This window comes from Equus asinus, chromosome 2 (genome assembly GCF_041296235.1).
Source record: "Equus asinus isolate D_3611 breed Donkey chromosome 2, EquAss-T2T_v2, whole genome shotgun sequence".
Lineage (NCBI taxonomy): Eukaryota > Metazoa > Chordata > Mammalia > Perissodactyla > Equidae > Equus > Equus asinus.
Genome location: NC_091791.1, coordinates 181,089,084 through 181,116,832, shown reverse-complemented (window position 1 = coordinate 181,116,832; position 27,749 = coordinate 181,089,084). Strand labels below are relative to the sequence as shown.

Genomic DNA, 27,749 nt, shown 5'->3' with positions numbered 1-27,749 from the left:
GAGGGAGGCTCTGCACATCCACTCATCGGCCCTCGAGCCCTTACCTTGGTCGGTGATGGAGCGAATGCCCAGGATGTCGGTGACGGAATGGGAGGAAGGCCAGGTGCGCGGCATGGCCACTGAGCCAGGGATGGCGGGCACCCCGGGTGGCGTGGGCACCTTAGCGGTGGCCGCAGTGATGGGGCTGGGGTACGAGTAGATGTGATTATAGGGCAGCGCCGGCTGCGGCGCCGGCTGGTGCTGTTTGAATGAGTCGTAATGGCCCTGTTGGGCCAAGTTGCCGATCTTGTTACGCAGGATGCGGCTGATGGAGCTCACCGAGGGTACGTTATATTTGTCGCACACGCCGTCTGCCAGCAGGCGATCCCGGATCTCCCAGGCGAAGATGCCGGGGTCCCTCTGCTTGTAGGTCCGGATGTGCTTCACCACGGTAGGGGTGGTGACCCGGGGCTTGCTGCCCCCAATGGCTCCTGGCAAGATCGAGCCTGTCTCGTTGTAGCGCGCCAGGATCTTGCTGACGCAGCCGTGTGAGACCCGTAGCTGGCGGCTGATGTCACACGGTCGGATGCCCAGTTGGGCCAGTTCCACGATGCGAAGCCGGATGGCGTTGGGCAGCGGCCTCCCGTTCACGAATACTCCTCCCAGCTGGTTCACCTCCCCAAAGGCTGGCTCTGCAAAATGAACACACGGCACGCGGGAACGCGCACCCGCAGTTTGGGACAGCCGCTTGCCACTCGGCCTCCGCGCCCATCAGGGGGCAGGGCGGTTGCACCCGCCCCGGACTAAGGACCCCGGCTTTCCCCAAATCATTCGGTCCTTGAGCCCAGCCAAACGACCCCAAACCATCGCACTAGAGTCAGACCACCACCTCCCGCATTCTGGTGATGCCTATGGCCGCTAATAAAATAGACGCAGGGCCGCTCCGAGCGTTCAAAAGTCTCCGAAGCAGGCGGGGAAATCGGTCCTGATGCCAGCGACCGGCCCCTTCTCGCCTGGTCGTCACTAAAGTCTTTGGGCCGCTGCCCCTTGATCCCCAGCGCCCCGCCCGGGGACCTGCGCGATTAGACAAGGGCCAGGGAAAACCACAGGTTTTTTTTCTGTTTTGTTTGCGTGTGTGTGTGTATTGAAACAAAACTTGGTCCGCCTCTAGGGCTGGAGGGCTTGCCGATGCCACCCCTCTATTCTCTTAAAATCAGAAAATGGCATGAACAGCAACCCAGGAGCCAGCGTTCAGACTGAACTGCTGTGCGACGCCGACCCTTAGCGGGTCCTACAACTTGTATGAACACGAGCAAAGTCAATAAGGAGAGTGCGAGCGCTCAGTAGTGCGCGCCCTCGCGCTCCCTCCCTCCCTCGCCCGCTCGCTCCCTCCCTCCCTTGCCGGCTCTGACAGCGTCCCCCGCCGCCACTCACCCATTGCTCCGAGCAGTACACCGACCGGGCCCCAGTTCCGCACTCCCAGAGAGAAACTTTTCTCACGGCCTCAGTGGCCCGGCCTGTCGCTGCCCCGGGCCGCCGGTGCCTCCGCTTCTCCCCAGGAGGAGGCGGCGAGAGTGCAAAAGGAAGGAGTAAAAGGAAGTCTGTGCCCCGATGAAAGAGGCTTGAGTTCTGCATTTCAATCTAAGCAGCAACGTGGGCTGGGCTGAGCGGGGCCGGGCGACTCCGTCTATCACTCATTAGGGTCACGCCCCCAAAGAGGAGGGTCCGAGGACAAGCAGCGTGGTGATTGGTGCGGGCCAGTGAGCGACAGTGCGGTCCGGTAAGTCCTTCCGCTGACTCTTTCAAGCCTGCTCGGCACCTGGGTGACTAAATACAATGAAAATGGGTGTTTGACACCTTCTCAGGGGCAGCACAAACAGACAGCAAAATCAGGCTCATAAAAATGCTGAATAAGCAAATGAAAGCGTTTGGTCCGCTTATGAGATACTCGAAGGGGGAAGGGGACCGAGGAGACTTATTTGGGGGGGGTGGGGGGGGAACGGACATCTCAGAACTGAAGTTAAAACTCTGGGTGGGAGGTGGGCGCCACCGTCATTGGAAGGGGGCTTCTTAGAATAGTCTGTCCTGCAGGGCTCCGGGGGGCTGCAAGGAGAGGAATGTTGTTGCCGGCCCATCCTACCTCACTCCAGCCTAGCCAGGTGGCGAGAGCGCAGATATGAGAAGGTAGGCCCCCTCGGAGGGACGAGGAGGTTTAGGGGAGACCCAGCCAGAGATGGAGGCCACTGTTACCGCCAGGTGGAGACCCCTCTCCTGCCCCCGCACCTAGCTCCCCACAGCAGTCTCTAGGGGGTTCATGCAGGAGCGTGGAGCCAAAGCTTAGCCACGCATCCTCGACGCGCGGGCCACACCGTGTGCAGAGAGTGTAACCACACGCGGCCAAAGCGAGCGCACGGCCATCGGTGCGTGGAACACCGTGCGCTCAGCCAGCGAGCCGGCCGCTGGTCCTCTATGCCAACGTTTGCCGGTTTCCCCGCTACCATTGAACGGCTGCAAAGGAGTTTTGTCTAAATATGAAAGAGACTTGGTCTCAAGAAGGTGAACCTCCATCCCGCACGTGTATGTAACTCCCGCGTCTGCCATTTGGCTACCAGAGGCCTCGCGGTTAAGTCTGCTTCTGAATTTTCACTTTCGTTCACTCTAAGTCTAATCTAAAGAGTACAGTACTCTTTTTGGTGGCCAAAGTTATTGACGTTTTGAGTATGGATTATGGAGAACGTTAAAATTAAAAACAATATGGGGAACATGTTAATAAAGTAGGGAGTTTGTACTGCTTCGGATCAAGGATGCTGATACTGCTACTTAGTCACAACGCTCTTTCTGTGTACACAGGATTCCCGCGGATCCTCCCACAGTCCAGAGAGATGTGTGTGGTTCTGGTCTACACACAGGGAAGCTGACTGGGCCCAGATCCACAGACAGTAAGTGACAAGAACCCAGGAAAAACTCATGATGATCTGTGCTTTTTGAAAGGAACAGTAATGTCCAGAGCCTCACGCTTCTATGGGGGAGGGGGATGCATTGATATGTTCAAATTTACAGTATGAAGGATTTGAAAGATAAAGATGAATTCAAACACCCTTAATTCTTGACAACTGGGTTCTTGTGAAAAAGCCCACAAATGGAAACAGTCGAACTTGTCTGCCTCTTTGGATTGTTGTTTCACCTGTTTAAAATCTCGAAGTTTGACTTGATAGCGATTTCACCGTGGTCTGACCCCCAATACCTGTTGTGTGGCACCACCTGGCGCTTTACAACGCGGAGGTCCTTTGGGAATCCAAGACTTTAAAAGCAGCGGCTCCTTCTTGGGGATGGGGTGCAAATTAGTTGAGACTGCGCTATCCGAGGGGAGTTAACAACTTTGCCTTAGGCTTAGGCTTAGGAATGAACTCGCTGGGCATCTTGATCAAGAATCCCCCTTCCCCTCCCCCTACAGACACCTAGCGAGTAGCGACCTCTGCACTGACACTGTGCTCAGCTCGTGCGTGCCCAGCTCCGTCGACTCTGCGGGGCTGCGATGTCGGTAAAAGGCTGTTCCCCCTCCGCGCTGGCAAGACCCAGTGCCACCGTGTGTGTCTGCGCTCTGTGAGGGCTTTAGGGTTCTACAATACCAGCCCGGAGTGGTCCAGAGACTCGCATTCTTTAGGACCTATCTAACACACAACTCCCTCTCCTTCGCCCCCACTCCTTCAGCTGCCTCACATCTCTCGCGCTCTCGAGCAGGTCCGCTGCTGTCTCTCCATTTCCACCTGCTGGACTTGGCGGTGGCCGCGCGTGGTCTCAGCTGCTGTGGACCCCGGCTGCGCGCCCCTCGGAGCGCGGCAGGCCCTCGTCACGCAGGCAGGCGCGGGCGCTCGGCGCTCTCGGCTCAGCGCATTCCCAGGAGCGCGCGAAGAGTCTGGGATGTTTGGGGACATTAACTAGGCGCAGCAAGCTGACGCCGGGGCTCTGGGGGCAAGAGGAGTCGAAGCTTCAAGGGACAGAGCGCGGGATCCTAGAGGAAGAAGTGACGCTGAAAACTCCCGGATATCTAGCCGTGGCTAGGTAGCCGGCGACCCAATAAGCCCCAACGAGAGACAAGTGACCTGAAGGAGATAAAGAGGGAGAGAGAAACACTAAGGGCCGGTAAACCTCAACGGTGGGCATAAGGATGCAGGACTTAGCGAAAGAACAAGGGTCAGCTGGGGTCAGCGCCCCCCTGGTTACTGCCTGGTCTGGACCCGGGAGATCACACAGAGAAGGGAAGAATTTTGACTAAAAGAAATTTAAGACCAAAACCAAAACACGACCGTAAGGCCTGCAGCTGACACAGGCCGGGGAGAAGCCAAAAGCCCTTCCCGGACGCTGTCGAGGCCTCCTCCGAGGGGCGACCCGTTCTCTGGGTAAATATTTACTCAGTGGGAGACTGGAAGCTGGCCGGGCGGAGGGTGTGAAGGAGGGGGCGACAGGGGGTAGAGAGCCCCTCCGCTGCGCGCTGGCAGGGCGGCCTTGCACACCGGCGGAGGACAGCCGGCCGGGGCTCCGGAGGCGGCCAGGCCGGGCACGCGGCTGCGGGAGCTGGAGCCGCCGCCCGCCTCTCTGGCAGGACTCCTACCCTGCCCCTGCGGGCCCAGGCCAGATGCTAAGTCTTCATAAATCTGTCAGCGGTCCCAGGGCCGCCGGCGGTCACCTGCGGCGCCCCCCTCCCGGGTCCGAGGAGAGGAGCCGAGAAAGAACAGGAATCCGGCTCCTTCCGAGGCCCCCTCGCGCGGCCTGGCAGACGGCGCCCCGGGACTGCCAATGTCGGACCGGGCGCTACCGGCGGCGCAGGAGCGGGGAGCCCTAGCCTGGATCTGCGGTCCTGGCCGACGCCCCGGGTCCCTCCGCCGGGCGCCTGCTTCCGGGACCTGCAGGTCAGCGACGGCGGATGAGGGTACAGCGAGGGGGGGCGTGTGGATGCACGGGAGAGGGTCCTGCTGTTCCCAATGGCGGTTTTGAAGAGCAGAGTTGGCAAAGGAGACTATTAAGAAGCAGATTCCTCCAACTCGCCCCCCTGCCAGCAACACGGGACCCCGGGAGAGGCCCAGGCTGCGGTCCCCGCCTCTCGCCCTGCCCGGGGAGTTCCGAGGATCGGAGCAGCCCGAGCCTGAGCTCCGGGCCGAGTTTTCGGAGCACAGTGACTTCTTCCAGCCGTCCGAGGGGGAATGCCGTAGAGGCAAGGTCTCGGATCCGGCTCCCCGGCGGGAGCTCCTCTTCCAGAGTAAGTGAAGGATTGCGCGCGGCGTGGAGAGAAAGAGGCCGGGCTTCTCCAGTCCGAGCCAAAGCGCGCTCCGAAGCTCGGGCCGCGGTGCCAATCCGGATCGGCCCGCTGCTGTGTCCCGGCCTCGCAGGTGAGCGGCCGCTCCTCCGCCCACTCGACCTCTTGGCGACCGCGGCCGCACGTGGCAGCCTGAAGCGCACCCCGTGCCCAAGGCCAGGGAGGGTCCACCCTGAGCTGCGGGCCGGCCGGACCTGCGCGGGGAGCCACGGGCGGGGACGGGGGCGGCGGCCAAGGAAAGAGCCTTGGGATGGGGGAGAGGCTGCCCGCGGGGCCCTCAGCCCCAGCCAGGCCCTGAGGGATGGGGGATGCCCACACACTGACCTTCCGGGCTGGACGTCGCCGGGATGCGGACGCGGCTGAACCAACCAGCCCACGTAGAGGCCGCAGGGGCCCTCAAAAAGAGCCCAGAAGATTCTCCGAGAGTCGCCAAGGCCTCCCCGCCTTCCCGCCGACGATGCTCACGGCTCAAGACCCTTTCCCCAGAGGCGAGCAGCCGGCGGGTCGGGCCGGAGCGCAGAGATCCCGCTGCGGGCTGTGGGATGGGCCCGCGGCGGCAAGCGCGCCTCGCCCGCTTTCTCCTTCCGAGGGCAGGGGAGGGGCCTGTTGCCGCTCGAAACCCGCTTTCAATTCTCCGCCTGCCTGTTTCCGATCACCCGGGGTTGGTTTTTCTGTTTGCTCACTCCTTCTGTTACAATAAAAACAATCGACATTTCTTTTCAGTTTCCCCGTATTAGCGTCACTCAGTAATTGTTCTCCAGCCCCTCCCCCCCGCGATGAAGGCGAGCGGGATTGCTGGTACCCTCGCATTGGAAGGTTTCCGAGTACATAAGCAAATCTTCCCTAAAGAGTTTAAAGTAAAAATAAATAACGGCCCGGGAAATTGCCGTGACCCTAACATCACTTTCTGAAAGCAAATTACACCCATTTTTCAGTTTTCAACAGCGGAATTGCTTTCAGAAGGACGGCGCGGAGCCCCATGTGATGGTTACATTTGTTTATTAAATCCGCAAATGAAAGAGAACACATTTCTGTGCAAAACTCGTGGCTTAGGGATGGCAAGTGCAATCGAGGGTCGGATCCAGGCTGGGGGCAGGGGCCGGGAAGATCCCTACGGGGAGGCCAGACCGAGCCTCAAGCCCGCGGGAGGGGGGACTTCGCTCTGCCTGGGTTCAAGCATCTGTAGAAGCCGCGCGGCTGAGCGGTGACGAGTGGACACCGTCCGCGGTCATTCTACAGCCTTCAGCTGCGGAGACTCAAGAGACTTGCAACTAACTGCTTGTGGGCAAGGCAGGATTTCGGGGTTCTTCAAGACCCTGCCCTCAGGGTCCGTGCGAGGGCAGTGGGGATGCCTCCTTGCGAAGACTCCGATTGGCCCAAAGGGTGTCTGGAAAAGATGAACGTGAACCAGGCTGCGCCTCTAAGCTTTGGTTTCTGCTCTCAAGCAAATGCAAAGCCCTTCGGGCCCCCCGCCGTGGTCCAGGTTACGTTGAACGCAGTTTTATTGCAAGGTTGGGGTTGCCTGCAGGCTTCGAGGAGCGGGAATCAACCTGCGGGGCCAACGTCTCCGAGCTAAGCGGAGCGTTCCTCCCATTTTCAGAGATGCAGAGAACCCAGGCTCTCTCCCTTCGCGGTCCCCTCGGACTGCGGGCGGGACGACGCCCCCGAGAACGCCCCGGGTCCTGCGCCGCCCGCGAGTCCCCACGCTGGGGCGGTGGAGAGTGGTGGCGCGGCGCGGGCGAGGCGCGGGATTTCCCACCTGCCGCCTTCTCCGGACTAATGTCACCCCCCAACCAGCCCCGCGCTGACCCAGAGAGCGGAGACTCATGCTGCACTATCCTCGCTGTCCCTCCGAAAACGTGAAGCGGAGGCTGGGAGCTGAGAGTCGGGGCCGAGTCACGTAAAATTTCCCGCGGTCTTCTTTCCCGGCCGAGTCACCTCGTCATTGCGCCACCTACAGGTCAGAGTTGATCGCGCTCCCACAGTAATTTTTGCCAAGGTTGGGAAAGGCCTTTGAAAATCCACAGAATTTCGATGGCCCGAAATTTTTAGTTCCCCCTTGCAATGCCTCCCCCACAGTCAACTCTGCACTGGGATCCAGATCCTCCTACCTTTCTCCACCACGTTCCAAGGAAAACCAGAGCCTCAGTCTTTTCATGATTCGCTGAAAGCCCATATTCCACAGGACGCCGGGCTGGATCCTCTCGCGGTCCCCAGGGCCTCCTCACCGGCCCTGCCTGTGAGTTATCTCTGCGCTGCGGCGGGAAAGCCGGAAACTGCCAAGAGGTTCTGGGCCAGGAAAGCTCATCCTACCATTTGCCACAATAACTTTACAAAGGAGATATTATTATCTTCCCCGTTTCACTACAGATAAAAGAGAGACAGAGTAAAGAAGAGCACACAAGACGTTTAGATTAAATGAGATCACACGATTAATAAGTAGACGGGGGTGTCAATCCCACTATGCCCCCCAATGTCATTGATCTCGCCATTTCCCTATTCTGCAGGAACAGCTGGTGCTAAAGCCCCAAGAGAAGCCCCCTTACCACAGGTATCTGCACGGCAAGTGGACACCCCCTTTCCCACCTCCACGACTTAGAGGAGAGAAACCCGCCTAAGGCGGCACTCGAGCTGGGGCAGAGGGCCTGCACCCTACGCATCCACACCATGCGCGAGGACTCCTTGCCGAGGAGGTCAGGACTGACCGGGCGAGGGCTGCATGCACCATGCACTATCTCCTGGCCAGGCTACCCCAGGCCAGGGAGGCGCCGGCAGCAGCTACTGAATAGCTCTACAGCGTCCCCAGGGAGCGCCGCGGTCGACCGGCAGGGACAGGGGTACGGCGAGGACCGGGAAGAATTGGGAAGGCGCTGCTCTCCGCTGAGATTTATTCCCGACTGCCGGGACATGCCCATCTGGCTCCCTGTGCGCTCTCAGCTTATCGACCGACAGGCAGAGAAATCCACCTTTGTCTTTCCCGGGAATTCATTCTGGTGTGTGCCTGTGGGTGCTTCTTTTTAAGACCGCTATAGTGGGGACAAACCAGGAGGAGCCGAGATGCCATAAAATTAGAACCCGTAATTCATACAGCTAGCAGGGCCCAAGCGGCTCCGAAGTACACGTGGTTGCTAGCCATGCTCGCTCCCCCGAGTCTGGGCTACGGTAGTTACGTTTGCTTTGCTGTGGGGTGCAGAGCTCGGCTCAAGCCTTTTCGTTATCCTGAATACAGCGGAGAAATAAAATCACTTCATTAAAAAATCTATAATGATAAAGGGATTTCAGCGCACCCTGGGAAAGGTGTTAGCCAGGAGAAAATAAAGCCGCGAAATTGTTGGGAGCAGGAGTCACTTTTATTAGCTTGGGAAAATGCTCTTTAGCCGTGGTCCACGCAGAATTCGCTCGATCGTTGTCCCTTGAGCAAGGATGGGCGGGGGGGCACCTCCCAGTCGGGACCGAGGACCTGGATGGGGAAATCCCAAGCTGATATTTTCAGGTTTCGGGCAGAAACCGCGATCCACACCAGGATCTGGCCGCCGGCCTCCTGGCTGGGGTCACCAGGGCTCTGAAGGCCAGGAGGAGCCTGACTGTATTCTTGCAGCAAGGTTCCGTGTTCCAGCAATCAGCAGCGGGGGGCGCAGGGGTCTACGCCGGGAGTCTTCTTCCTGGCTGGCTGGGCCCTCGGGGACTGGATAGGCTGAGGTAGGGTCCTCTGCTCGCAGGCGTGGGCCCCAAGAGGTCCACTTGCAGAATCCGGGCGCCGTCTCTCCTCCCTCTGCCAACACAGCGCCCTGTCAGTCTAAAATATCTACCCTCACTGAGACCGGTGAAAGAGCTGGCCTCCCACCTCCTCCGCGGGGGCAATGGCATTGAGACAAGCTGGGTGTCGAACCAGTGGGAACACAGAACGTGACCACTGCTCCGCGGACGCGACTGGAGGATGGTTCTGAGGACATTGCCGAGGGACCCAACAATGTGGTTTTCAGTGGGTACATAGAAGCTAAGGAAGAGAAAGGTAAAAAAGAAAAACGCAGCCTCTCAAAAGCTTCTAACTCTTTTCTAAGCCAAGAGAGATAAAACAAGGTACATCCTAGCAGACTAAACGAATTTCAAATTGTTTTTTCTGAGGAAAAACAGAGGGAAAAAAATTACTGTCTTTATAGGATTCACTTTCTTTTTCAGACAAATGAAATGTTTTAAAATTGAAATTAATTAGCCCAAATTTTTTTCAGGAAAATCCAAGTAAGTGTTATTGGTTTTGTTCAGTACATATATGCCCTTTGCACTGATGTGAGAAAATAATTTTTAGGTTTGTTCATACCGTAAGGTAATTTGCACATCTAAAAGCTACTCACACATTTAAAAGTGTGTACAAAGATGTTTACTTGCATACCTTAATTACGTAGATCGACTTTGGTAGTGGATTTAATAAAAATCATTTTTTGCTACAGCATTTAACAAAAATTATTGTACTTAGTAAGGATGGGCATAGTGGAAACGAAGGAGAAAGAAATTTCTTGAGGGGAGAATTTAGGAAAATAAAGAAGGATTTTTAGCCAATATCAAGCATTTGTATTTTATTCCAATTCCTAAAGTTCTGTGTTATTTCAGTTCTTACATATTAAGGCATTACGATTGTGGTTCTGTTGCTGCGTCATATCCAGCCTGTAGGTTTAACGGCTACAGGAGGGAGAGAGGATTGCAACAACCAGAGATTAGCACCAGAAATGCTGGGCCGGGGTCTTATGTATGAAGTGGAGGCTAGCACAGTGTGGCTGCCATTCTTGTCAGACTCCCAGGGTAGACAGAGGATTGGAAGAACAAGGCTGGTTCCCTTTCTGGCAGGATCAAGATGCCAGCCCATGACTGTGGCTGACCAGTGAGCCACTTCTTAGAAAGATAGAAAGCCAAGCTCATGGCCACAGGGGACCTTTAAAAAGCCCCCAGTACCTTTGGGCAGGACCAGAGGTGTGAATCTGATGTTCTGGCAAGCTGACAACACAAATTCCCTTAGCAGATTTTATTGCCTGAGTGATTCCTATACAATTCTCTTTGGGATTACATTCTGCCTAGCCACATGGTTCTGTTCTTGGAGACTCCCCCTTCAGTGGGGGGAGAAATAATGATCCCATTACTCAAAGTAAAAACCCTTCAATAATGCCAGTTTAAGGCTAAAAATTTAAACCTCTGAAAGTCAGGAAATAGAAAAGTTAAAATTCTTTTAGTTGGGTTAGGTCACCCTCGCTGCCCAGGCTGTATAATACAGGGTACATTTACAAGCCTCCCCAGCAAGGCCATTCCAGCAACCAAGCGCTGCCGCTGATGTGTAGCGCCCCTCCACTGGGTAGATTTTCCATTTGCAGTTTGGATGTTTCGCCGCCAGTAGATTTCAGCGACTACTTGCTAGGTGAAAGTATTACAATGCCTGTGTTGGTAAATAGGCTTAGAGTTTAAAGAAAGCAAATTAAGTTGGAAGTAAATTTTTTTTTAAAGCTCAAAACAAGATAGAGCCAAGCTGTAAATGTTTGCATACCTCTCAGACCTTTCAGATACTAAATCCAGGGAGTTTTGTCATTCAAAACTAGCTCTATGCATTTCTTCAATTCTGGCATAAAATGAAGTCCTTAAACGGTAATTGATCTAAGTAGGTATATTTTCCTTATCATTCCCTCAATTTTTATTTTAGAACTAAATGCGTGTATCCATCCATAGTCTTCCCAAACAATGCAGAAAGACGTGTTATTTAATTTCTGCTGCTGGAACTTCAGACATTGCTAAGTTACGTCTGAATTATCACTTTCAGAGTCTCTTCCAAATTGTCCTCTTTCAATGAAAGGACAGACAAAAAGTGTGCATGAGTTTTCCTTTGGAATCAGACTTACCTATATTTTAGCCATGAAACAAAATCACCTTAAGATTTTCTGTTTCTCAATGGCTCCAAATGTCAAAGGGGACAGAAAAAAAAAGGGCAAACAGAAACTAGAGGGTTAAACTTGCAGAGTTGTGTGTAAGATGAACTGCAACTTCTGGCCACACATGCACATGATCTGTGTGTCTCATCATGGAACTGCTAAGTCACAAGAGGATATTTTGGGATAAAGGTATCAGGTGCCGCGGAGGCATTATTATTTCTATTAGAGCAAATTAGTCTCATTGGGGAAAATATACCCTTGGGGCAAAATATGTATTAAACTATATAGAAGGAATAAATAACACTTGGATGATGCTACACAAAATCTGCCGGTTTTTTCCTCATAAGGGAAGTTTCTTGTGTCAACAGAAATGATGAGGGCAAAGCTTTGCAGTCTGCACAGGTCATCCGTACAGAACTAAAGGCGTTATTTGGGATTTCACAACTCTATCTCCCAGCGGTCCAAAAAACTTTCAAACAAATATATTTGTAAGCCCCCTCCCCCCAAGACCTACTCTCATCATGTAGCTAAGCCTTAAGGAAGCAGATTGCCCAGGAAAGCAAGTGTGGATGAAACTTGACGGAGCACGTAGTGTCTTGGGAACATTTTCCAAAGCTCTGCACATATCCAAACAGAGAATATAAGAATAAGAAGTGTGTGCATGATGTGCTGTCCTTTTACAATTTTTTTTGACATGAAACTATCTTTTAAATCCACTTAGGTAATTTCCACGCCTTTCCCAGAATACGGTATAAGGCAGAGCTCGGAAAGGTGAATCCTAATGGATGCCGCTTTGGTAACCAAGCCTTCCTGGTAAATACGCTGACATAGAACCGAATGGAGATCATTCACATGAATGTGAAGATAGTGACAATCAGTATAGAGAGTCTAAATGACCTTTTGGGGGTTAAAAATAGTTATTTTGAGAAGGAAGATGGAAGAAGAGTGAAATATTTTTGTCACTGATTAAAATAAGACACTTTTCTACTTATCTCACCCCCTTAAGGCATCTAGGAAAAGCAAAATAAATTATGGAGTTAATAGTGGAGGGATACAAACATTATAAATTAAAAATCACTCCTGTTGTTGCTACAACACAAATTGCCAATACATTTGCTATGTGTGTATCTCAGATAAATTTAATGAACTCAATTATAGGAACAATTGCCTACTTATCTCTGATAAGTTATTTCTTATAACTGCGTGAGCTTTCCAAAGATGTCCTAAGCTCAAAGGGTTGAATTTAGATTCTTTATTTGCTTATAAGTGCAATAAGGAGCTCATGGATGCTCTGTAGGTCCACAAGCCCCTTTCCCCCCTCCTTCCTGAAAGGCAGTGCTAAACTGGGGAAATACAGAATCTTTCTTTTGATGCATGGCATCACTCTGCCTACGAACCTGGGAGTATGAAGTGGTAACTCAAATTACCGCAACTTGTACCCACTAACTAGGGTAAGCCATGGACACCAGGAGAGTTTGCCCTTTAATTAGTTCTGCACCCATACTTCTTTCTTCCTGTAGCTCCATCTCTGCCCCTTTCTCTTTCTCAAACACACACACACACACACACACAGCCCTACATACTCCCTAGAAGAAAGCAACATTTTACATAAGATTTTGATTTTTAAAATGTTCTTTTCTAGTTAAAATTCCATGAAATCCCTGACATATTTTAAGGCACACCAGGAAACTAAGCATAACATTACCAAGATGAGTTGCAGTGAGGTCATAAAGGAGTTAGCGTTCTTCACATTAGATTCCTAAACCACCATAAATGCATCTATGCCTGGATCTATCTTGAAGCTTATATTTTAAACAATCCGTGAAAAGTATATCCAGACCTTTACATGTTTGGGAGAAATTAGCATGCAGCTAACACAAGGTCAACCTTTGCCATCTGTACTTGTTCACAAATCCCTTTGCCCTAAAAGCAGGTAGATTGGCTCCAGTTACGCAGCATTAGGGGAACATGGGCTTCAGTCAGTCCAGAGTGGAATTTGGGGAGATGAGAACCTACTCAGAATTATCAGCGTTTTGTGTCTGGTTCCTTCTCCGGTTAGTGGTGGAAGTCCACACATACAATTGTACCAGAAACAATGATGATTTTGATGGAGCTCGGGCTAATTATCTCCTGGAGCCTTCTTGGAACACCAGTTTAGGGTCTTTTCTGCACTACAATTCTAAGAGCTTGATCTCAGTTAGGGTGGCTGCGTTCCTTTAAGCTCACCATTGGAGGAGGGGGAGAGGATTGATTATTTATCTGACCCCTTAATAGCTCTAAATACCAACTGAATATCTTAAACAATTAACTTCTCAGGTCTCATGCCAGATAACACGTGGCTATTTGCTTCTTAGACTTCATGTGCATAGCTTAGGGAACAAACACTCTTGAACAACAGGAAAGGTATCTCACAAGATCTTGCAAAGAGGAACAGCTCTCCTTCCAAATTTGAACCCAGGGTATGTGCTAAAGATGGTTGGTTGGACCAAAACCATTGCTATTCTTATTATCTTTCCTACAATATTTACAGAAGAGAACAGAAATGTGAATTTCACTGATTTATTTGCAGGGATGAAGGTCAGAGTGTCAAACTGCAGATCTTGGGTCCTCAATAATGGGCCACTGTGTCTAACCTCCTCCACTGCTTTTCCCCACTTATAAGGAAGGAACAAAATAAAATGTTTTGTGGAAGTTTATATTGAAATGAGGTCATGTAAACTAATGACTGCTTGGTATTTTATGACAAGTTTTATAACCTTGGAGTTGCCGTAACTTTCAAATGATCATCAATAAAGTTTTATTGCGAAAGGGTCGCCATGTGTCTGAATGCTTTTGCACATAGTAAAGGCCTGCTGCCCCATTGGCTTAACCCACCAGCTCCTTTTCACCCCAGTCATAAAGTTCTCTTTTTATTGAAGGTTGAAAAGTCCTGAAGGCTGTTCTCCTTCATCAGGTTGACAACTCGGGGACTACATGGATGTTATTTATTTGTGATTAAATAATGTATATGACTAAATTTGAACGAATATGTAATAAGACTTCTAAATTTAGATTTTAAATGGACTCAAAAAAACCCAAATGATGGTCTTGGGGGGGGGGGAGTGCCTGACAATAGTTTACTCCGGAAACTCCTGTTTGAATGCTAGGCTACCTATATCTGTAGACCCCAGAGGGCAGCCATTAAATAATCAGGCACTTAGGGATGGAGAATTGTCTCAAAGACCAAACAACAAGTTACTTAAGACTCTTCCGGCAGACCAGAGGACCTTGAGGATGGAGGAGACCTCTCGTCCTATCTTGAATTGTTCCAAAGGACGGAAGGAGGACTGGATCCGGGCTCTGGCTTGCCTCATTGCCCCCAAACACATTCCCAGAAACGCTCCCCAGGGCCGAACCAAGAACTCAAGTGTCTAACCCACAGCGCCAGCTCTCAGGTTCAAGTTCAAGTCCTCCGGCGTACATCGGGGCTTCCTTGTCTGCTGTTAAATTTTATGTGGAAATGAAGCCGAAAATAATGTCCTGAGATGTGGATGAAGAGTGCTGTAACGAAACATTGTACCAAAACGAAGCCTGTGCTGTACGCGCCCCTCAGACAACTACTCTCCTGCAGGCGAGGATTGTCACCCGGGGGAGTGTGGCAGGAGTGCCGTCACAGTGGCAGAAGGAGAAGGAGAGAGAAAACGAAACCTGGGAAATTGGCCGCGCTCACTTTTTCTCCTCCCCGGACCTGAGTTCAAGAGCCTGTCTCGGAGTCGGGCAGTCTCCGGTTGGGAAGGCCCTCGATCATGACTTTTTCGTCCCGACCTGTGCAGATCCCCCACCTCTACCCATCTCCAGCTGACACGTTTGCTCTGAGAAGGGATTGGTGAATATCGCCCTCTCCCGGATCTCCGGAAATTCTCCCCAGCGCGCTGCATCCGCTTCTTCCCAAGCTCGGAGCGCCGCACACGCAGCGGGGCGGGACCTTCAGCTCAGGGCGACGGTGTCCTCGGTCCCCTCCCCGAGGGCCGAGGCCTCCAGAGCCCCAGATCCGGGACCCAGGCACTGAGCCGGATCTGAGGAGCGCACTGGGCCCGAGCCCCTGCTGGAGCCCGGAGCTCGGCCGGGGAGAGAGCTCAGCCACACGCGCCCCCGGCTATGGCCCGGACCCCGCTCGGCTCTGCCGCTGAGTCCGCGCGCGGGGGAAAGCCCGCAGACCTTCCAGGACTTGCGGATTGCCAGCCCCGAATCCCTAAAGAGCTCGGCCCCGAGAGTCTCCTGGTGGTGTTTGGTGGCCGCCGCGAGCGGGCTTGGCGTCCCCCACGGCAGAGGGGAGGTCGAGGGGGAACTGGTTCCCGGTTCACCCTTCATCTCCTACCAGTCACCAGCCGAGGCCCTGTCCCGTGCTCGCATGGAGGCACCGAGATAGCCCTGGCCCAGCAAATGGCTCCTGGGTCGTCCTGGCGGGAGCGGGCCCAGGGCGAGGCGCGCAGGTGAGGTGCCAGGCTCGGGGCGCCCAGCCAGCGGCGCTTGGGGGCACCGGCTCGCTCCACCTGGCGTCCGCGCGGCCGGAGTGCCGCTGCGGCAGGCGGGCAGCGGCGGCGCAGCGACGGGCTGTGGCGCCACCTCCCGAGAAGACCTAGCAGGAAGCGCGGCTCCGCAGGTGGCCCGCGGCGCGCGCCTTCCGGGTGGCCGGAGTGCCCCTCGGCCAGCGATTTGCCCTCTCAACGCCCCGAAACACCTCCAGAAATGCCTGTGGCAGCAATTACTACGCCGATGGTCGCTGTCCTCCCCAAGTGATGAAAGGGAGGTCCTAGCACCCCGGGAAGATCTGCACACACTCTTGTGCCCCTGCCTGGGGAAGGCGAAAAGGCTGCAGCGGCCCTGGGACGCGATGGCCTTGTGTCGGCTATCAAGGGATCTCGGACCCCCCTCATGTACATGAAAACCGGTCCCCAAGAGTCCAGCAAGGAGAAGTAGGAGGAGGTGACTGGAGGGGAGAGGTGTTTGTGGCCCCCAAGGTAGGCTCCAGGTTGCAGTGGAGTCAAGCCGTCGGCAAGGGATCCAGCTCTGCTCCTCATACTCGAGCAGAGCAGCCTGTCTGCGGCCACCTCCATTCCCTCTCCGAGGACGCACCCGGCCGCTCTCTGCACCACCGCGGGCGATAGAAAGATTGTCCCCTCCGTTCCTGCCAACCAGGTTAGAAGTTTTTGGTGAAAGTAACATTTTAAAAAAGAAATGAAGTCACCGGGTGGGAACAAAACATTCAGAAATATAGAAAGAAAGAACAGTTTTCAGAGTTAGGTTTCTGGGGCTAATTACAGTCCATCAACACCTCTTCCTCCTTTCTGGAGCTCACTATTCCTGAGCCCTTTCCTCTGGTTTCATCTTTGCCTCATTTTGAAAACTTGGGCTTTTTGGTTAGTGAGCGCTGTTCACTTGAGTGAAACAATAACAGTATAGTAGGTAATTTCTCTTTACACCTTAACAACTACTGTAAGCCCACCTTGTGTAAATCAGCCACGGACAGTGAATGCAGGCACTGGATCTTCCCTACAAGCTATCCCTGGTGAACTGCTCTGGGTCATCTTCTTGCTGTAGTTACTGCATCACTGCCATCTTGATTTTGGCTCAGGGAGGTGTTGCTGCCCTTTTAAAGCTCTGGCCAGGGGGCCATAGGTACCAATTCTCATTTGTGAGGAATGGCACACTCTCATATGCAACACATAATTTATTGAGCACCTGCCATGTGTCAGGCCCTGTGCTAGGTGCTGGGGGTGTGATGACAAAGAAGGAAGACATGGCCTCATGAACAAGCTGGACCATTTGGCTGATAAAATATGGCTCTCAGCTTGGGGTTCTCTATAGGGCTCACTGTTTCCTCCTGGCAAAGGCAAATTTTCTCTTCCATCCTCAAGTGTCCTCAAATACAATTAGCCTCCTTAGAAGTTACGGAGAGGGAGGCCACAAGACAAGTGGATTCTCCAGCCAAGCTGAAACCATCTCTGTGCCCTTCAATGTGAAATTTGGAAAACGCCCAAGAAGCAAGGCCCGGATGCCAGGCATCAGCTCTCCCTCGGAGCTCTCCTCCACAGGGAGCTGGAGGGTTGTGGTGGATTTGGCTCCAGGCTTCATCCCTTGAACCTTTCCTGCCACTCTTTTCAGAGGCCTCACTTCCTGGGCCTAAGTGGAAGCCACAAACCATAAGCTCTTGCAAGGTCAGTAAACATGATTTCCCTTTTTGATCAGGCTGCTAGAACCAGGGAAGGCTTACATCTTACGTTTGTACGTTTTGCAGTTTTGTGAAACACTTTTACACATATTACTCCATTTATTAGTCATGATAAACTTTGACAGTCCACCTATGGGGAATCGGAGGCGTGGAGAAATAGTGACTTTTATCTAAAATGGAAAGAAAATGAAAGGTAGCAGAGTTGATACAGCTATAGATTAGTATTTCAATAAGGCATTTGACAAAGCTCTTTATGGCAGCCTTGGGGCCAAGATAGAGAAATATGGCCTGGGTGATGGAATTGGTTGAATGGCTCATTCACTCATTCATTCTTCAAAATAACAGTTTTTATTTTAAGCGTATTCTATGTGCCAGGAGCTGGGCTCAGTACTGGAGATATAAACATAGATAAGTCACTGTCCTTAGGGAGCTCACAGTTGAGTGAGGACAGAGACGTGTAAAAACATAACAGTAGTAAGACATGAAGATAATGTTATATTGGAGTCAGACACAGAATGCTGTAAGAATGCAAGGAGGCCCCAAACGTGGTCTTCAGGCTGATGAGAACCTGTTGGCATGTTCTCATGTTTGTAGGAAATATGACACTTAGAAAGGATAAGAAATGTGAAAGAGGACACCATCAGTATACAAAAATATCTTAAATAGACGGGATAATTGGCCATAACTAACCCTAATCAATATATGGTAAGTGTAAAATTCTACATTCAGATACAAAATAATTGCACAAACGTCTGAAGGGACTGTCAGAGATAGCAGTATAGGTAAACTCAAGGCCTCCAGTTGATTGCAAGCTCAACATGAGCCCGTAATGTTAATGTTCTTAGTGTGTGCTAAAGATGTAGAGTGTCCAACATAAGGATGGTTATTTTCTCCACTAGCCTTGGAACGTGTCTCAGTTCCTGTCTCCACGCCTTTAAGAGGGAGGTTGACAACAAGAGTGTATGTGCAAAGGGATGTCACTATAATGGTGAAAGATCCTAAACCATCAGTGGCTGATATAACTGGGATTATTGATAGACTGGAAGACTCAGGAAGGACAGCATAACTGTCCTCAAATACTTGAAAGGCTCCCATATAGAAAAGATGTTGAACTTATTCTGTTCAAGTAGTACAGTCAAGGTTTTCTCAGCCTTTAATTCAGAGTTTGATACGGCAAGCCATCCTGTATGAGCTCAACTGTCCTTTGCCGGTAGATGCTCCATGAATGTAGGGGCCAAGTCTGTCTTGTTCACTCAGTGACTCCAGTCTTTGCTCATAGAAGGCAGTCAATGAAATTCTGTTGTAGGAATGAATAAATGAATTATTCTATGTGGCTCCAAAGGACAGAACTGAGACTCAAGGCCAAAATGTAAAGTTGAACGACAAATAAAGTCAATTAATTTGGCTATTAATTAGGATCATTGATGTAAGTAAAGATGCATGGTACAGATTTTTAATTTCAATCATCACTCACCTATTTGGCAAGGAATTTTTATTATCCTTAAATTTTTTCTTCCCTGAGGGATGTTAATTAAAGAGACGGTAAATGGGCTTTAATGGACCTTGGTTGGCATTCGGCTCCTTGATAACTGGAGGACACACTATCACATAGGTTCTCCTTGACAGTGGGAGGAACATAGGGAAGGAGGGCCTAGATAAGATCTTATTTGATCTTAGCTGCAATTTAGACCTGTCGGTGGTGGTCTCAAGAATATCTAGGTCGATTAGGGAAAAGGTTGTTTCTGTTTGGCTTTGTTCTTTTTTAGTTTAGTGGGTTTCAAACTTTTTTCAAAGGGACCGCTTGCATGTTGTGTAAAAAAGATAGCAATAAACCCTGGTTGTGGAACCTAGAAGAACGGAGTAGCCCTAGGGTTCCAGAGAATTCAGTCTCTAAACCACTGATCTATTTTATTCCAGATGAAATGGCCACACGCCCTGACCAAACTGGAGTATCAAATTCAGTTTGGATAGAATGACTTCTAGCTCTTATCAGCTGTTGATTTTTCACTCATCAGTTATACTTTGCTGCTTTCTCTCTACTGGTCTTTATTCAGAGTTTTAGCAAGCAGCATCTCCCTTAAACTAGATCTGTTGCAGTTGGTCAGCAGATCGTGGAGGCTTGCTAGTTCTTATAGCTTGTGCAGATGAGAGGTGATGAGGAATGTCATTCAGTGGCCAAGGGATGCCAGCTCCTGGCCTTCAGAATGCTCACTTACTTTCTCTGTCATACCAACGTAAAGAAAGATGTCAGATGTCAGTTCCTCCCTTGTCTGTTCCCTAAAGCAGTAACGTTTTCTTGTTATGGAGCATCTCAAAATACTTGTGGATTAACATTGGAATTGAGGGAGATAAAGAAAAGATAACAGCCCCACTTTGCTGGGGAGGAAATACAGTGTTGTCCTCTCCCTCCCATCTCCTCCCATGCACAGAATCAGTTATTGGAACAATTGCTTAAACGCTGCATGTAATTATCTCAATGACAAGACACCTAGTGATAATAATAACAATAGCTAATATTTATTTGTCTGTCCTCTGTGCTGGGCATTGTGCTAAGCACATAACATCTTATTTAATCCTCACAACAATGCCGTGAGGGAGGGGCTATTATGATCCTTGTTCTATAGATGTGGAAACCCCAGTGCAGGACAGTTAACTAACTTGCTTGAGGTCACATAGGTGTTACGTGGTCATCTAATAATTCAGAGCATCTTCATTGCCAGGTCAAGATACCTAATTTCTTACTCTTGTCTAATGCTAGAATCATAGAGGGATGGAAAGCAAGGGAGTGAAACTTGTTTTTGAGCCATCACTTTATTTTTATTTAAAAATTTGTTGTTAAAAGACATTTTTGCGTAGTAGAGTTCATATTTTATTTGCATTGGTTTCCGTTATTCAGATTTCTTGGTGATCCAGCTGCCTCGAGAAGCCACATTCTCTGATATGTAATTCTGTCCCAAAAGTGTTGGGCATGCTCAAGTAATATCCACTTGAGTCTCATTTTATAGCTACTTCCTTTGAAACTGGTCCTGTCTGAGCCGTCACCATAGAGTTTGAAGGGTCTTAAGACAGCCAAACTGCCCTTAGTCTTCTGAATCCTGAAAATGGTACCTTTGACTTACTAATAAGAAGAATTCTGGCAATCAGAGGTAGCACTTAGACACTGCTTATCTTATGCTGGCACAGTCTAAGCACCGCATGCATTTAATCCTCACAAAACCCCTATGAAGTAGATATTATTAGTCCCATTTTATCAGTGAGCAAACAGAAGAAAGAAAGATCAAATAGCTGGTCCAAGTTCACATAAGACATGTATTAGCACTTTGGGGTAGACCCCATCGCGTGCTGTAGGCTTGAGAGAGTCAGTTATTAAATTTTTAGGAATTCAGTGAGCCAATTATTAAATTCAGCCATTGCTAACACTAAATTACTATATAAATTTACAATTAAATTATTTTTAAAACAAGGTAATAAATATTTAAAATTCATTACTTCCTTATTATATTATTACATTTTACTATTATCTGTGTCCTTGAGGTTATTTATATCTCCTGTGTGCATATGGTGGAAATACCATGTAATAACTGGTATTAATAAAATGGTGAGCTACTGTGTACCTCCTTCCGACTCCGTGTTCAGCGACGTCACGACGGTAGATTTAAATTTGCTGTGGTGGAGGATTTACACCACAGAAATAGGCAATTGCTCCAAACGTGGCTTTTTCCCCCCAGAGAGCCCATTTCTAAATACTGACTAGCACACCACGACACAGACCTCTAGGCCCAACACTGTTAAGCACAGAACCTGAAGAACCTAAGAAGGGAGGAAATGAGAAAATATGTTAGAAGTGTGGTTAGGAAGCTTGGTTTCTGGAGGCAGACTGGCTGAGTTGAATCACAGCTCGGTCACTTCCTGGCTATAGGGAAAGCTAATACATTGCCTCAGCATTTCAAGCTGTTATTCTTTGCTAAACATCAGGCAAAGTAAAAGTTAAATTGGGATAGTTTTAAAAACGTTTTACGATCCACATGTTAGAAAAGACTCTCAAGTGACAATTAGCTGCACCATACATATTTTTTTAGTGCCAGTAGTTGCAAAATCTTTACTAAATCTTACGTATTTTAGGAATATTTAGTGGCAAAAACTTAAGGTTCTAAACTGGAGTTTTGTATAATGTAATTCATTGCTGACCACAACAGATTATCTCCTTGAGAGGGAGCGGAAAACCATCCAAAAAAGGTGACTGTTTCCGTTTACTCATTGGTCTCATCCATTCACTCTTTCTGCCATGTGCAGGGTGTGAGAGGGTAAAGAGATTATCTAACAGATGCCCGCTATCCAAGTTCTCACAACACAGGGGAAGAAATAGCCACACAAACAGCTAATCACAAGTAATGTGACAGATTATTTGATGAGTGCAAACTTTTGGGAGAATAAAGAATGCAGTGATTATCTTGAAGAGATAAACAATATGCTAAATGTTTATGTAAGACGAGGTAGGAAGACATTAATCTTGACAGGCTAAAGTCAAGGGCTTCTGTCCATTAATCTAAGGATGTGCTCAGGTTTAAACATTTGTTGGTTACAGATCATTTTAGCAGAGTCTTATGACTATTCTTAAGGCAAGGGTGTGGGGGGGGGGCTCGTTCTCAGGATTTTTGTTTTGTTTTGCATTGCTTTACTGAGAAGGGAACTAAATCAAGCACAGTGTAAGATACCCCACCTGTAAGTGATCATGAAGCGTGTGGGGTTCATTGGAAATAGCTCTGGACTTGGGATGTAAGAGAACTGGGTTCAGGTCTAGCTTTTGCCCCCAATTACTTTGGGAAGCTGTCTTCTCTCTCTGGATCATCTATAGAATCTGGGGCTTAAATAAATGATCCATGAGCACCCTTCAAGCTCTAATCCCCTGAGACTGTCTTGGGAGAAAGGTAGGGGAAAAGGAAGATCTGCATTGAGAGACATTTCTGTCTTGTAAGGTCTCTAGACTTGACTACTTATGTTGAGAATGGATAAAAAGATGGAGATATTGGAGATCAGGGTTACCGTCCATACTGTGGATGAACTGTCCTGTCAGTCTTTCCTGGATCTAGCTGCAAGAGCCTGGCTCAGGATACACCTGAACTGTGGTAAGACAAGTGATGCTATAAAAGAATCCAGGGTTAACTATTTCAATTAGGTCTAAATTCTTTGGAACTGTACGTTACATTTGCAAAGGAGGGCTATGATGTGGGAGTTCGTCTCTAAATGTGAGGATTTGATAAACCTGTCTATTAAGTGCTTCTCTTACTATCACTCTCATATGGAATGCCTATTTTCACTTAGACCTGAATTTTCTTAAAATTCATTCTTACCTCTCTATCCCTTCCAGCCCCTCACCACCCAGGCCACATCTCCCCGGACTTACTATGTGTTGCTGCTTCCAGCTATGTGACTTTACTCACACTAATTCCCAGAAGACCAAGCATTCGTACGGATAACATGAAAGGTTACTGATTAATTTTTGTGATGTTTTTTCCGTGTCTTTTTCTCCCCATGTGGAACTCTCATTGGTTTCAAAGAGTTATAAATACATGCTTGTTCTTTGTGTCTTTTGTGAATACCTGGGAAAGAACTGTCTCAAAAAAGCGCACCTTTAACATCCCTGGTGTTGGAAATGCTTAGGGGTCAGAGTCAAGTGTGGGTGCACATGTGCGGCTCACATTGTGAGGTCAGAGGGGCCTCCTGCTAAGTCTCACATGTCGTTTAGAACTAGTGTTACTTTCTCCGACAGAGGAAGCCTTAAGGTTTCGATCAGCTATTTGTCAGCAATAGCGCAAGAGATGTTAAAGTCCATCTTAACTGGGGTGCATTGTTATGATCCGAAGAATGAATGTGCTATGTCTTGACCCTCGGATATTCATGCATCTCCCATGGTGAGGCTGAGAAATTAAAAACATAAGGTGTGCACATGAAGTCTGACTCTACCTAGACCGGGGTGAATCTTGGAAGACTCTCAGTGTATGACTCACCAGCCTTAGTTACCCAGGTTACTTATTTATACAGGCTCTCTATTTCCAAGAGGAAAATATTGACTGAGTGGAGAGAAAATATTGATGGAGAGGAGGACCCGTTCTGTTGTTCATGGGTTAGATGTTAATAGAGGAGGAAGGGATCCGAAATCCAGGCAAAGGACATAGAGACTGGAGTTCATACAGCCAAGTCTCAGGGGGATTTCACGGCCTTTTATTATTACAAAGCAGTACATATGGCAGCAAATTAGAAAATAAAAACAAACATACAGTCAAAGCATTAAAACATATTCCTACCGACAGAAGACAACCGCTGTCAATTTTTAGTGTGTATTCTTCCAGATCTTTTTCTGTGTGTGTGTGTTTGCTAAATGATATCATACGGTACTTGATTGTATTTTATCAACAATCTCTACCATTCTATGTTTTCAGTCTTCATCCCATAAAATAACTAGATCAATTTCAAATTGATTGGTGATTCCAAAGCGCCCTTTACAGAATCTAACTCAGGACCACTCCGGCACCTAGTTGTGTCCCTCAGGTCTAGGTATGACTTTAGCATAGCTGACTGAAGAGGCTAAGCCAGTTGTCCCCAGTCGGTCATACTTTCTGGTGTGTTTGGCTGTTTCCTCGTACTCTTGTTTGCCCACTCCGCTACCTCTCATGTATCCTTTAAATTGGAACTTTGGCTTTTGATTGGAAGGTTTTGAGTGGGAGACAATAAGTACCTGAAGATTTTATGAAGATCAAGAAATGATTGTCATTAAAAATGATGTGCAAGAATACATCACGTGCCAAGAAACAGGGGAGAAAGCACACATTAAAGGGATCGTGCTGGCTGGAGCTGAAAGAGTTGCCTATGGTCATTTGGGAATTCCCAGAAATAATAGGGAAATACTAAGCGGGAGATAAGTTCCCAAACGGGCAAATGAAATTCAGACCATTACAGTTTGGGCATAAATATAAATATGATCTCAATTATATTCAGAGGCTTGTAACATTTGGGTTACACCTGGCAGGATGTTCAAGATACATAACTATACAGGTAATGCATGCACATGGTTAAAAAATCACCCCGAATAGGGATATGTGAAATAAAACGTAAATTCTCCCTTTCCTTGATCCCCACCATCCCCTCACTCTCCTAATAGTTTCTGTTCTGCTTATGTTGTAACAGTTATCATTGCAACTTTTAAAAGATATAATATTGTTATGTTTCTATTTCTTATTTTCATTGAATTTAGGCATTATACATTAGCCTCCAGGTACAAAATATGAGGAATCTGGATCTTGAATGGCTTCTCGTCTCTCCTTCTGCTTAACTCCTTTTTTTTTTTAATTGCATTGGTATTTATAGTGATTACAAGCTTCCTAAACCAGAGTCTTCTCTCCTTTGTCTATAGGCTGGTTATAATAATTAAAAACCAATGTGAAACGTTCATAAAATTATTATCACATGAATACAAATATCTCTAGAGAAGAAAATGTCATCTTCAATCTTGAACATTTTCTCACTCAAACAGTAATCTTCCACACACTCCTGTCTAAGGATTGCCTTTAAATTTCTTTTTCACTGCTATAAATCTTCCTGGGTCATATCGGGTAGCTGCAGCTTCTTATATCTCATGTTTTCTTCTTTCTTGGCTTATTTTTAGATTTTGCTGGATTACTTCAGACGTAATATTTTCTTATTGAGTGTGTCGTTACTCAACTTACCGAATTCTTATGTGTCTGCAAGTGCCTTTCTTTAGCCCTCACACCTGAAATGTGGCTGGGTCTAGAAAACTAGGTTCAAAACAGATTCTCCTCAGAACTTTGCAGACACTGCTCCCTTGTCTTTTGATGCTCCGTGATGCCAATGCGAGGCTGCTGTCAGGCTGGGGGTCCTCAACAGTTGCCAAAGTCAGGAGAGCTTTTCTCCGAGGTGAAGATCTTCAGGGTTATCCACTCCTGGGTGGCTGAGCCTATTTTCCTGAGCTGTTATGGGAGTCCAGATATATCTTAAGCTTGGCTCTGCTTTTTTAGCTTGCAACTTGTTCACCAGCAGTCCTCCCAGACATAGTTCCTAGAGTCCTTTGGAAGACAGAAGCTTCCTCACTAGTCATCTATTTACAGAGAGAGAGAGAGAGAGCCCCTCTCATCCCAACTGTCCCAAGTGTAATTCTTCAACATTTCAGACTAATTTGTAAATTCTGAGCTGGAATCCGCTGGGGCGCTCCCCTGCAAAAGTTAGCCTTGATCTTTGGAGGGGAGGAGCTTTGCTGTAACTTCTCTGCTTAACCAGATACCTTTTTTTTCCTATTGATTAGAATTCTTCAAATTTTCTGACTCACTGAAGACCCTTAGTCTTGTTTTTTGCTGCTGTCATGGTTTGAATTTAAAAACTAACCTTTTTTTATCATTTCAATGGGAACTTTGGAGACAGAGTGGGAAGATATGTGCAGAAATGCAAGACACATTGTTAACCAAAAAGTACAAAAATGTATGCACACATACACACACATACAGAGAAATATTGGAATGGTAGTGCGGCTAAAACTTAGCATTGGTTATCCTGGGTGGTAGGAAAATGCTTATTTGTGTTCACTAAATTTTTTTACAATGAGCATGTTTTGCTTTTGTAATGATAAAGACAACAAGGGGTGTGTGCGTGTGTGTTAAAGAAGGAAATGACGGCCAGATAGGGAGCAAGAGTATAAACCTCCACAGGAATAGAGGTTTCCAGTTGGTCTGTACCTGTCCTCCTCCTGCCCCATGGTGCAAACCATTTACATGCACACTAACCTTACATGAGCCCCTCAGCAAAATCAGATCGAGAACGCGAAATGTTTACTGAGCACTTACTATGTGCAGTGCTAGGCAATGCAGCATGAGAGCGCTGCTCCAGATGAGGGTAGAACTCAGGAGGGGAGAGTAGCAAAAGGCCAGCTCTGAGTTAGATCCATCCAATGAGGTCCGGTCAGCTGTGTACTGGAGGGTCCCTCAAGAGACAAGTAAATTCTGGCCTCCTTCCAAGTGTTCTAATCTTTGAGACTATAAATGTCACGTTACCCATTTAACGGGATTCCAAGAGGGCTTCTTGGCAGAAAAATATGGGAACTACTGTGGCAGATCAACTACAAAGACAAACCAGTTTATTGGTCCAGGCTTCAGAAGAAACACTAGATGAAACTAAAATTTGCTGTAAGAAAAATGTGATAAATCTAGCATTACTTAAAAGCTTCTGAAGCAATGGAGAATAATGATAATAATAAGTTGCATACTTCTTCCACGTGCACAACTTCTGCCCTGTGACTTCAAAGAAAGTTCTTCAAGTCCAGAGGGAGATGCACAACTCTGTCAAGCAGATATTTATGGGGCTGTTATGGCACCTAGGATGTTCCTGTTATACTCACCATTTGAATTTCCAGATTTCCAGGACCACAGAAAACAAAAGCCTGGAGGCATTTTTAAAGGGGATGCGCTTTTTCCTAAAACACAAATGATCAGATTTGCCTTGTTATCGTTCAATTTTGAACTCTTGGTGTTAACTCTACTTATATAAGCTTCACCCATTTTAATATGGGGGAACAGAACTGTGAAAGTCCTTCAAGCAGCCTTAAGTGGAGTAGAGAGCTGGTAGCTATATGGTTAATTTAATAAATGTCACCAGACAAAGAATAACACGTAGACCTCGCACAATGGGGCTTAACAGAATAAGTGAAATCTGATGACCTGGTTTGGCGCAGAGCGGGCCATCCCTTTAATACTTAAGTCTGGGGCACTGCCACAGCCATGCCACACTCTTTGGCAGAAGGTCAGGGAGGGGCTGTGCTGCTGAGAGGAGTAATCTGAAGAATGCCCAGAGGTGGCGGGAGAGGGAGAAAGCGGTGACGGTGGCGGAGCCAGTGTTGGACGGGGGTATCATCGCTGAGCGCCTGACAAAGCCAGCCCCGTCTCCTCCTTTGCAGGCTCTCAGGCTGTGATAGCGCGGGGAAGAAAATCCCTAAGAAACACAATTCTGACCTCTGGAGAGTGTAAGAGTCATTAGGAAAGGCTGAATAAATCAAGAGCAGGATATTTTAAGGATACTTCTGGGGAAATTCCAAGTTTCAAAGAGATAAGTCTTCGAGAGACTATCAGTGCTGTTATCTTGTAACTTCAAATTCTCAGAGGAGTCAGTGACTTCTGACATTAAAAGAAAAAAAGAAGCCTGGGGGGGAAGTAACTAACACTGAGGTGGTTTGATGTCCATGAGGCTAGTAGACCACAGACGGCAGCTATGTCTGCAAATTTAGGTGGATGATTAGGGGAAATTGTGTGTGTAAGGCAAACTCTTTCACTGTGTG

At 48.5% G+C, this 27,749-nt stretch overlaps 1 protein-coding gene across 3 annotated transcripts in view; it reads right to left on the bottom strand.

Moving 5' to 3' along the window:
- Positions 1-5,977, bottom strand: part of PAX9 (paired box 9) — a 54,408-nt gene extending 48,431 nt beyond the window's left edge. For 2 of the 3 annotated variants that reach the window (XM_070504260.1, XM_014853088.3), the window contains exons 1-3: positions 5,618-5,973; positions 1,414-1,806; positions 45-671 (exon numbers count right to left, since the gene is read on the bottom strand). In XM_070504260.1, the coding sequence (XP_070360361.1) occupies positions 45-671; positions 1,414-1,417 (631 nt within the window). In that variant the 5' untranslated portion in view covers positions 1,418-1,806; positions 5,618-5,973. Of the gene's footprint in view, positions 1-44; positions 672-1,413; positions 1,807-5,617 lie in introns of all 3 variants that reach the window. The other variant, XM_070504261.1, reaches the window with a different exon arrangement.
- Between the last annotated feature and the right edge of the window lie 21,772 nt (positions 5,978-27,749).